The 12,723-nt window shown below is 27.6% G+C and overlaps 1 protein-coding gene across 1 annotated transcript; it reads right to left on the bottom strand.

Annotated features, from left to right (window-relative positions):
- Positions 1 to 9,371: 9,371 nt before the first annotated feature.
- On the bottom strand, positions 9,372 to 10,117 carry LOC118034840 (uncharacterized). Its single transcript, XM_035040263.2, has one exon. The coding sequence runs from the start codon at positions 9,880 to 9,882 to the stop codon at positions 9,484 to 9,486; it is 399 nt and encodes a 132-aa protein (XP_034896154.1). The 5' UTR covers positions 9,883 to 10,117; the 3' UTR covers positions 9,372 to 9,483.
- Positions 10,118 to 12,723: the final 2,606 nt, after the last annotated feature.

Here is a 12,723-nt window from a genome sequence, read left to right as displayed (position 1 = left end):
GCATCCTAGAAATAAGTTTGTGGTTTTTAAACTCAAGCTTGGAAAAAAAAGAAAAAAAAAGCCATGTAAAGGTCAATCGACCTCTAGACAGAATACGCTTTTGTATCCACCGCCGGCCACCGGTCGAAGTGGAGGCATCTTTTGTTTGCAAGAAAACAAAAATCAAGCATGGGATGCAAGGCAAGCCTGCAAGAAAGGCCCAAGAGCCAATTGGCAGCGTGGGGCAAAACGTTATTGCATGGCCCAAAACTTGTAAGCGGCTACACATGGCGTAATTGATTGCTTCATTTTGATGGATTTCGACAGGGTAAAGCGAATTCCAAATATATCATTAATTGTGCGGAGACATATTATATTAGTTATTTTTTAGATACAGATACAAAATAAATAAATAGATAAAAATTATAATTCATTAAAATTGATAAGAATATCCCAACCTAATACTTTTTTTTCTTATATGTATCTTAGAGAGTAATTAATAAGATCCTATTAGTTATTTCATCAGCTTTTTATTAAAAAAAAAAAACCTCATGAAATAACTAGAGGATCTCATTAATTGTAAAAAAATAAGTTCATAAAATAACTAATAGAATCTTATTAATTATTGTCTTAGCACTATATAATTTTTTATTTGTGATACGCTCTTGTAGAAAATGCAATAAATAATTTTTTTAAAAGATAATAATTGGTTTTACAATTTGAAAAAGAAAGTAATTTTAAGATAACAATCAATTCTTTTATCAGATTTGATTAACAGATTTAACTCTCCAGAATTTTGAAGTTGAAATTGCATTTACACCTAAATAAGTCTTAACTATACTAAATTATTGAGGAACGTCTTATATTATCGATTCTTATTAATAAAAAACAAACTTTCACCCTCTTATCAAAATCATCGCCTAGTACAATTGAGGTCTTGGTCTAGCGGTTGAAGGGACTTGTTTTTTTTTTCTGTATCCTGAGTTCAAACCTCACCGTGCATGCATGTCACCCTCGCGGTGCCTTACATGTTTACTGGGTTTGCAGGATGTTCAGTGAGCCGTGGGATTAGTCGTAGTGCGCGCAAGCTAGCCCGGACACCCACATAAATTAAAAAAAATATATATTGCATAGTTATGTTGGCTTTTTTCTCCTTTTTTTTAAGGAAAAAAGAAAAAGAAAAACCATAAACACATCAATTTCAGTATTGATGCATTAGAGGTTCCAACTTATCAATCCTTTTCCTTTTCTTTTTCTTTTTTCCTTGTAACACATCAATGTCAGGACTGATGCATGAAAAAATTCTCATATTTTTGCTTAAAATCCAAATTCCCGATATAATAAAATCCAATTACAGTTGTAACTAAGCCTTTACGCTTGATCTAGGTTGGAGGGCGACCCTACGCTGTAGGGACGGATTTGCTTTATATATAAAATAATATTTATAACATGAAAAATACGTGATTTGAATTATAGACTTATCTAAATTAAATAAGTTGATTTTTATTTTAATTAAATAATAAAAAAATAGAAAACAGTAAAAAGTGAGCCAAATAAAAAATCAAAGTGATCATAATAATTTAAAACAAAACTTTATCTAAAATGAGAAAAACAATATATCTCAATTTTCAAACAATTAAATACAGAAAGATAAAATTAAATATAAAAAAATAGCTCAAGTAAATCTAAGTTGGCACGACATACCTTGTAATCATGGTAATAAGGGCCGAGACATCCCATGTTAACCAGTAAAATGTGTGATCCAAGTCACGAGGTCGGGATAATCTGAAAGAAAAGAAAATTACAAAGCCTATTTAAAAAAAAAAACAATATTGAATAATAAAATCAGAAAAGAAAATTAGTAAAAATTAATAATAATAATAATAATAATAATAATAATAATAATAATAATATCAAACTACGTTAACTTTTCAAACCCGTGACTGAGGTCATTAAACCAGAAGCACACTATCTTGAAAAACCACAAAGCCTAATTCGAAACTAATCAATTTTTTATATAAGGGTGAAATTAAAAAGAAAAATTAATTTAACAAAAGGACCTATAAAAATCAAAAGAATGAGGACTAAGTTGAAAAACAATAACATATCACAAATTGGATTGAAGGATGAAATGGAAAACAAATTGAGATTTTATAAAGGGCCCAAGAACAAAAACTTAGAAATAAAAAAAATAAATATCAAAGTTGAAATCTCAATAAATAAGAAGACAACTTTTAAATTTTGAATAACCAATGCGAATTTCGAGGAAAAGAGAAAGAAAAGATAGGCAAAAAAAAAAAAAAAAAACTCACCTCTAGAAATAAATCACCCCACCACCACAATAATGTGCATCCCCAATAGAAAGAAGGCATTGCAATGATTTCAACAACACAACGAAAAGGAAATTTTGACCAACATGAGATGCCACACGAGCTGTTAGAAGACCACAAGCTCCTTCCACACATTGGCGTGTATTTTTTTTTAATTATATTTATTAAAATATCAAATTACCCCTCGTTCAACTTGATTATAACTAAAAAAATTAAGTTGAAAAAAAAAACCCTTGGATGCAAATTTTACAATTTTTGCTTCAAATAATAATTTAATTATTTAATTGTGCTTTACCAATATGAAAAGACTAAGTTGTCCTTAATCAGTTTGATAATGACTAATAAACCTTATGAAAAGACTATGCTATTCTTAACAACCAGTTCAATGATTTTTTTATGGGAAAAGCAAAACCTTCATTATACTGTTTCATCTTTTTATAAACAATGTTTTTCAAATGACAATTAACTTTTGTTATTTTTTAGCGGAAAGAGAAAAACCATCATTACACTATTCTAATAAACAATAATTCTCTTTCTATAAGAACAATGTTTTTCCAATGCCAATTAGCTAAATAACTAGATAATTTATGTGTTGCAGTGTGGTGGAATTAAATTTCTTTAACATAAAAAAATATCTAGGTTTTGCTAATGTATTTTTAGTAAAAAAAAAATTAAAACTATATAAAAATTCACTTGATGCGATCTAGTTGAGTTGGCATGTCCAAAGACAATCTGGATAATCGATAAAAATATAGTTTAACTAAACAAAAATCAAGACAACATTGTTTTTTTTAAGTATTGAAACGAAAATATATTAGATCAACTCGGATCAACCCAAGTGAACCTGCTAAATCTGCTAACTAAATCATGAGACCCTGATAACCCTATAAAAAAAATATATAAAAAAACTATTTAACTTAATTCTAAAAAACCTCTATGTTGAAGGATGAAATTCAATAAAAAAACAACTTAAGTGGATACACTAAACTTATAACCCATCTCATTAGATTGAGATAACCTTATAGAAAAAAATGATCTGATTTAACCTGGGTTAACCTGCCAAATCCATAACTTTAATCATGAGATTGAGATAACCTAATAGATAGCAAATAAAAAAAAATTATGAAACTCAAATCTCAATCGTCCCTGTTGAACCCAATGTTAAATGATGAAATTTGTAAAAAAATTAAGTAAAAACATTACATAAAAAATAAGTCAAATCAACCCAAGTTACCCTGTTAAGCATTATTCTCATGAGACTGAGATAACCTAATAAAAAGCAAACCAAAACAAATCATAAAGCATAATTCTCAATCAAACACAATATTAAATGATGAAATTGAAAAAAAAACAATTAAAAAAAATTGATTCAATTAGGTTAATCAGCCAAACTCATTACTCAAGTCATGACATAGAGGTAACCCATAAAAAACAAATCAAATGTTGAAGAATTCATGGCTTGAATCATGAAACCAAGATAATCTCTTAGAAAGAGAATGAAAAAATAACATGATTTAACTAGGGTTAAATTTATCAAAATCCATGACCTTGATTGTAAGACCAAGATATTCCCTTGGAAAGTAAATCATAATAGATTATGAAGCTCAATTCTCAACCGATCAAGTGTTGAATGATAAAATTTAAAAAAAAAAGATACAAAAAACAACCTGAGTCAATTTTGGTTAAACGTTAGGCATTATTTCGAGGTCATGACACCAAAATAACATAATAGAAAGTAAAAAAAATCATGAAATCTTATTCTCAATCAACCCAATATTAAAAAATGAAATTAGAAAAAAAAAAGTTAATTAAGAAAAAAAAACATGACTCAACTTGATTAACCCACCAAACCCATGATTTGTGTCATGAAAGTATGGTAACTCATTGAAAAAAAAAAATGTAATATTAAATGGTAAAATTAAATACAAACATTCATTGAAAAAAAAAAAAATAAAAAAAAACAAAGCATTATTTCAATGCATATTGCTTTATGAGGAGGGACACGGTAATTAAAACCCCATCCTCTATTTAATTAATTAGTCAATTGGCTTGCACTCTGTCATGGGTCAGATTGATTTTCTTGAACCTAGCAATCTAAATATTTACCTAACTCGAGTTTCCAAATAAATCACGCGGGAACTAACCCGAATTAAATTGATTGATTTCATGGGTCCAAATACAATCTTGATGATAAGTAAAAATATAACTTAGCTTTTTTAAAAAAAAAATCCAAGATGATATATTTTTTCAAAAAAATATATTGAAACAATGACATATTGGCTCGATCTTAGTCCCCAAACGACTCGTGTGGCATGGATTTCATTGAGTTTAATAATGGTTTTTTTTAACTATATTTTTTAATTACATTCGTATTTTATTTCTCAATCAATCCAATATTTAAAGAGAAAATCAAGAAAAAAATATTAAAAACTATTAAAGGACCACAAACAAAGAAAGCATTCTTGGACAGTGGGTGAACTTGTCAAACCTATAAACAAGGTAACTTGGGCTAACACGTCAAACCTGTGAACTGGGTTATTGACTCTAGTTTGATTATAATTTGTATTTAAAAAAAAATTATTTAACTACATGATAGCAAAAATAGACGATAACAAAATCAAGCACCAACCTAATATTGAGATGCTGAAACTAGTAATGAGAAAAAAAAAAAAAAAACTTGTTAGACCTTTTCTACGAAACTATTTTTTTAGAGTATGAGAAAAAAATAGATGAAAAAAAAGAGAGAGTAAAGTTTAGTGAGAGTGAGCGTGAGAGAGAGAGAGAGAGAGAGAAGACACCTCAACAAAATCATTTTGGGTTAGTAGTTTTTTTCTTAAAGAAAAAAACAGAAACTTTGAGAGAAAAATATAAATCAATATATTTAATATGATAATATAGGTAATTTACCTAGTTATATTTAATGAATTTGTTTATTAAAATCAAATTGAAATTGAAATTGACAAACAAATAAGTTTTATTGGATAAAATAAAAAGAAAAAATTACTAAGTAAGGCTTGCACATATTAAAAATATCATAATATATTAAATATTTTTCATTTCTAAAAATAAATTTAATATATATAAACTATTAAAAAAACTACAAATGAATAATACAATCTCTTAACAAAATAAACAAATCCAATATAATTAAACACTAATCACTATTTAAAAGAGGATAAATAAGCATAAAAAATTTCATAGAAGTAAAATACAAATTTTAAAAATAAATTTCTAAAAAAAGGAAACTAAAATAAGAGCAAAGAATAAAGCCAAGCATAGTGTCTGACCCCTTATTAACGGATCATTAGGCCCAGTTACATTGGCCTATTTTTGTAAAATAATGAGTCGGATGGTATGTTGTCCACCCCAATTCAATTTGAAAAAAAAAAAATGATGCGTCATTTTGCATATCCCAATTCAACCCACTTTGAAAAGAAATAAATATTATGTGTTGTTTGATATGTCCAAATTCATCCCAATTTGAAAATTGGGATGCCTGGATTTTATCCTCTAAACATCAATTTTCAACCTCAAACACCTAGAATACAATTCATAATCTTGTTCAACCCATCCTTAACCTTTAAAAACGCAAAAATCCAGTCCAAAACCAAGTATCAACTCGAAATCCAATATCTTCCCTAACTCAAGTATGTTTTTTTAGGCATTTTCAAGGTAATAAAATATCTAATTTAAGCTCTTCTCATAATACGGAACCATTTAAAATAAAAATCTAATATTTTGATGGTTGGAATCGTTGAAATGACACCTTTCTCTCTATGTTGAATTTCGATGATTGCCTCTTTTTATCCTCTCATCCAATAAGGATCGAAAATGATGAAATTGAAGTTAAGTATTGAAATGAATATTTAAAAAATGCAAAAAATTGGTTTCCTTATAGTAAAAAAATATGGGGGGGAAAATGTTACTTCACCAAAAAACTTATGTTACTTGTATATTGCTTTTCAATCACATGTCTTGCAATTCAACTCGCCCCAAAAAAAAAAAAGATTTTAAATAGGGTTTAATTGTGTTAAAAAAAATATTTGAGAATCAAATTAAAAATTATCAAAAATTCCATTTTTGTAATTCATAATAAAATATAAAAGGGTGAAGAATAATATGGCTATGGTAAAAACACCATGCTATATAGCCTTACAAATAATAATAATAATAATAATAATAATAATAATAATAAATAACATAATATAGTGTATCCATATTGTCAGCCTATGTCATTGAGTTATAGGAATTTATATTACAAACATGGAGCTCGAGATGGGACAGACCCCTCTACATATGATCCATTCCGAATAAAACATAAACATAACGTGGCATGTTCATCTAACTTTATCATCGTATATCATGCTTTTATAACTTGTTCCATTAATGGTTGTTGATATGTCCCCGTCAATATTGTCATTCCTGTTTTATTTAGTATTTGGTTTTTTTTTCAATTGGAACACATTATGTTTTAGTTTTGAAGTATTTTAACGTGTTGTCTTAAAATTGTATTGTGTGTGTGTGTATACATATTAAATAAATATAGTTTAAAAATAAATTAATTTAAAATTATGCAATTTAAATTTAAAATATAATTAAAAAAAAGTAAGAGTTAAACTGCTATGGGCTAATAGACTCGACAAGTCCAAAAATAATTTGGACAACTAGTAAAAATATTATTTGACTAAAAAATTTCAAAATAACATCTTTTTTTAAAGAAAAAAAATATTAAGATAATAATATATTGAAAATCAACCTGAGTTAACATTTCAAATCTATGACCCGAGTCATGAGATCATGATAACCACAAACAATGCAAATCGAAATAAATTATGAAGCTCAATTACCAATGGACCCAATATTAAATGATGAAATTAAAAAAAATTGAATCTAAAAAAAAAACACGATAAAATAACCTTTCTGAATAAAATTATGAACTTCAATAAAATTATGAAAATATCTTTAGCAGTCTCGCAAGACTTTTTTAAATTCTAATTGCTCTAAAATTTTAACTTGATATATAACAAAATATATAAAGAGACTCCTCATAAAATTTTAATATGATTTAACAATCAGATTAAAAGATATAATTGATATAGTAAAACTAAATATTGTTTAAAAAAAAAGTAAAATAAAAAAATACTATTTGGCTAGAACGGAACTAGAACATTCTGATCAGAATTTAGATGGAATTAATTTCTGGAGTTGGATGAGATTTTGAGTGAGATAAAATATGTTCTAGTTTGTTATATTTTTTGAATTAGAATGAGATATACCAGCTATTTCAAATGAAACATAACAAAAGTTACAACCTTTTTACTTTATAATTTATAATTTATCACATATCTTTAAAAATTATCTTCACACAATTGTGTTAAACAAATCGTTTTTTTGTTGTGAATTGCTTCAAAAAGTTTCTATACCAAACATGGCTTTATTATTGATGTATTTGTTTTATTAATAACATGACTTGAAAAGCAAGTTTAAGTAAAAAAAATAGAAAATTTCTCTTAATAATTTATATGCTGTTGTATGCAAAAATTAAGGAACAATCAATTTTAAGAAATTGTATAAAACCTCACAAAAAATAGATATTTTATTCGAGGAACTTTTTAAACAAGTATTATGCATATTACTTTTATATAAAAATATTTATAAAGTAACTACTAACATTACCATTAAAAACTTGGAATATAACCATTAAAAACCTATCATCTTAATTGAAAATTATGATATTATTATATGATTTTTAAAATACAACTGTAATTATTTTTTAAAAATATTTTATTTATAATATTCATTTTTTTTGGAAAAAAAAAGGGGGCAGACCAACCAAGTGTGCATGAGCTTCAAAGTCTAGGCCTACATGTCTAGGTTTAAAAAGCAAAAAACATAGACTTGCGTGCTTGTTTCATTTATCTTTAACAGATATGGATGACAATTCACATGCTGAAGTTTTTTTCTTTCATAAATAATATGTCGCCTATATAGATAAATATTGTGTCATTTAATGTAATAAATTTTAACCATTAAAGATGGCTGAAAATTAGAGTTTGGATAATTTGAATCCTTGAAATCCAAAACTCAATTTATTTTTCTAAAAAAAAAAAAAACACCCTAATAAATATAATGACAGTTTTAATAATTTCATTTCCAACTCAAAACACTTCATAATCAATCTAAAAATAACTAAAAAAAACAAAATACAATAACAAAAACAGATAAAAAGGCAAAATTATCTTCATTGAACTACTTCTTCAAGGTAAACACATTGATTAACAACAAAATCATCCTTTTTATTTTGAGAATATAGTTAAGAATATAGTTAACTAATATACGTCTTCTTTCTCTTTTCTGGTTTTTCTATAATTTTTTTCTTTCATCTCTTAACATGAATTAGAATACAATAAAAATAAAATTTAAAACCAATATATAAACATCTAAAACTATATGAACCAAATATATAAAGATAAAAAACAATTAAGAACTAAATTCTATTTTTATACGCCTTATAAATAATTAGTTATAATATGTACTATGGCAATCCATGTATAGTGCATTTATACTTGCCTTTATAATAGCTAGCACAATAAGTGCTCGATTGAGAATCACTACTTTGTATGTGGCTTTATGCTTGAAATGTTTGGTAATACTTTAAAAGCTAATATCACAAGCATTCCATGTGTTATCTTCAGAAACTATAATTTATAGTTTTTCAAAGTTCACGAGCATCATGGTTAAAAGCCTCAATTTTTCCAAATAGATCCTAACTCTTTTTTAATTCTACAACCAAATAACAAAAAAAATTATAATTCAAAGAAATTGTATAGAATAATAGAAAATAAAAGGTATTAGTACACCAGCCATTTTATGATTTTAGATTTTTTACCGTATATTGTCAGAGAATCATCTCAATTCAGTAATTTAAATTATTAGATAAAATTCAAAATATAATTTATATTATTCTCTAACATATATATTATTATTTTCTTTTCCATCAAATGATCAATAAAACATAATCCTTTATATAAATGCAATCATAAACGAGACAGAACCCAATACTACAATTAATATAAAAGAAAACGAAAGTATTAAGAAGCAAAGAAAGAAATAAATTAAAGATTCACAATTAATCTAACATTATTGAAATTAAACTTAGTTACGATCACACATTTTACATCATGAACGATGGAGAGGGATTGGATCCAGCCTGAACGGAAAGAAAGTTGGAGAAAGTAATACCCATGCCAGGAACAGCAAAAGAGGTCTCCATTAAAAGCCTTTGTTGATATGTCTCTATCGTCGCTCCAGATACCGACAGATCGTTAATAAAATTACGATAACATTCCTTAAGCTTCTTTAACATGCTTAGGTATCGCAATTTTAGCCACCTCAACCGCGTTCCTCTTAACATCCTCAATAAAAGCATCCTTCGTCGTCGAGGCTTCTCTCCTCCTAGACGTATTATGGGCAGTTTACGCCTACGTAGGGAAAGTCTCCGTCGAAGCGGCCACCGGGACGTGGTGGTGAGATCGGTGTTCCTGGGAGGGATTCGATGATGATCTTGAGCCATGTGATCAGTGATCTAGCAGGAAAGGTACGAGATGTGGGAGAGAACTTATTTGAAGGGAGAGGTAAAATAAACGAGCGCAGGTGAGGTACTGCTGAAAGTTGTATCTGTATAATTACAATCCAGAGTGAGGAGGTCAGGATATTATTATATGTGGTTGGCCTGTCTTGAGAGGGAAATTGAAGGATATGATAAGGGAGCGCATGGCCTGACTTGAGAGATGAGGCTTAACACAGTTAAGACGAGTACTTCCAAGTCTTAATATTAATTAATTGGGAAATATAACTTAACTGATAAAGTTTTTAATTTATTTTAAAAAGTTACTAGTTTAATAATTATAAATCTCAAGGTTATTGGAGGTTTACATAATTTTTAATTTTATGACCCGTAAAATTAATCAAGGTGCGTGCAAGCTAGTTCAAACACTAATATTAATATATAAAAAAAATTAATTGCATTTCCCATCTCCACATGATCAATATACATTAATGGAACTTTAATAAATAAATAAAAAACTCTTTTTTCCTCATATGTTTTGATTTTCTTTTGATGATGATAGTAGACAATCAAAGATCTACTATCAAACGAAACGATTTAACAGCCAGTTATTGTTGGGTTGAAAGACCACTTTAAGCTATAATTTTATTTTATTTTTAATAATTGGGATGACACATTATTTATCTGGGTAAAAAATATATCTCCCACTATAACAAACTAACTCTGACCACCTCCAGCGGCTAGAAAATTGGAGTTTATGTAGTTTAGATCTTAAAAATTGAAATTGCAACTCTTTTTACCCTATAGAAACCTATATAAATCCATTTCGACCCCAAAGAACCCTCTAATGGGTTAAAAACTTGAAGTCAAACTGAATAAAAAAAATAACATTTTGAGCTTTGATATATATATTTTTTTAACATACATGAAATTATCTCCATTGAAACATTATTTTTAAAATAAACTTATTGATATTAAGATTAATTTTTTTGATTTTTTATGAGTTTTTCTCTCTATATTCAGCATTAGGAGACTAAAGCACAATAAAAAGAAAGCTTAGGATCTTCTAGTTTTGTTTGTAACTATTGTAATTGTAACTGTGATGTTGCTGTCCTAAACTCCATACAAATGAGCAGAGTGAGCGGCATCTTATTCTCGTCCACAATGTCCCGAGACAAAGAAAATGTCGATATCAATTGTTACTTCAAAATAGTCATGTCTCTTAAATTAGTTAATTATTTGACATCCAAATCATCCTTATCTCGCTGAAACTGCATTTTTCGTTATGTCACTCTGATCATGACAGCCTACTTCTCTTCTTCTATTTCTTGATTATCATTCCTTTTTCTTTTTTCTTTTTTAAATAATATCCCACCACCAAACAAGGTTACCTACCACAGAATCTTTAGATTTATTAATGAAGAATCTTTAGATTTATTAATGGAATTTTTTATTAGTATTTATACTTATAGTTTGTTAGCACGAAACTTACCAACGGGCGCATGAACAAAACTAATTCATTAAAAAAATTCTTAAATGTGATTTGTGGTCCGTCAATTAATCTGTTGGTAATAATTTTATCGATTAATTTACTTTAGGACAAAGCATGTCAAAAAACATTATCCATTTTATTCTATCAGTATTTCTATTATTGAATATAACATGTCACTAATAAAAAAAACCATATGTCATTCAATCAGTGATTTTTTTTTGTCCGACAATATTTTCTTCAGGGAATTTGACATATAATCATCATACAATCCGTTTGTTATTCTGTCGGTGAGTAAATAGTGGCAATGATATTTATAATAATTGTTTTTTCAACTCTCTAGAATATATTGAAGAAATAAGTCCTTCTATAACCCCATCAGTAATAATTTAAAAATATATTTTTTAAAAAAATCTATTAAACAAAAATAGAAAATAATTAAAAATTAAATAATTATAAAACTCAAATATTTATTACAAATTTAAACATTTATAAGTTTAAATACAATTAATCTATGTTCAAATACAATATTTATAAGTTACAAATTTTATTTTCTCAATGCATCATACGTCAAAGCCCTGGATGACTATAATTTTTTCAACTCATCAATTAACAGAAGAAGGCAAAACATCTATATCCCACTGAGTATTGGGGTAGTCAAATTTGTAGTTGGAGGTTGGGGGGTGTTGTCTGTTGCAAAAAAAAAAAAAAAAAATAGAGGAAGATAAAGAAATGGAAGGGGAGAGAGAGGAGGGTTGTTCGTAAAGTCATAAATTAAATATTATAGATTAATTTTTCGTTGGTAATTCTATTTGTAAAAATGCATGTCATTGTATTTCTTAGCTTTTTTTTCATTTATTTTTTTTCACATTGTAATTTTCTCGGTATATACTGAAAAAATATTTTCTTCGGTGTTTACTGTTGATAACTATGAGGGCATATTCAATTGGAAAAATTCACTGCAATCTATCAACAGAAATATTTTATCGGTATATCTGTTTATATTTGCTAATTTTCAAGCAGTGAACCAATAAGAAAGCTCAAATTTTATTTTGATTGAGAAACCAGATGATGTATACAAATTTCCTATTAGCTATCGAATATGTGTTTTGAACGCAGGCTATGATGGATATATAGCAAGCCGATCTCCTAGGATGCTAGTTTTGTGACCATTCAAATAAATGCTTCCAATTTTCATCGGTCCCCGTTTCTGCAGACTGGTCCTTCAATTAACTACCAGAGGAGTCCAAAAACTTTGGTGATCAGTAATCTTCATGTGATCTAATTTCCTGGGTGGGTTGGTTAGGTTGATCAGTCATGAGGAGCTGTTTGGCTCTGCGTTTCAACCGGTGTTTTTA

This window comes from Populus alba, chromosome 1 (genome assembly GCF_005239225.2).
Source record: "Populus alba chromosome 1, ASM523922v2, whole genome shotgun sequence".
Taxonomy (NCBI): domain Eukaryota; kingdom Viridiplantae; phylum Streptophyta; class Magnoliopsida; order Malpighiales; family Salicaceae; genus Populus; species Populus alba.
Note: the sequence above shows the minus strand (reverse complement) of the source record. Positions and strands in the feature narration are given on the sequence as shown.

What these genes read in the sequence shown, in the direction of transcription:
- LOC118034840 (XM_035040263.2), bottom strand. Translation starts at nt 9,882, where the DNA reads ATGGCTCAAGATCATCATCGAATCCCTCCCAGGAACACCGATCTCACC.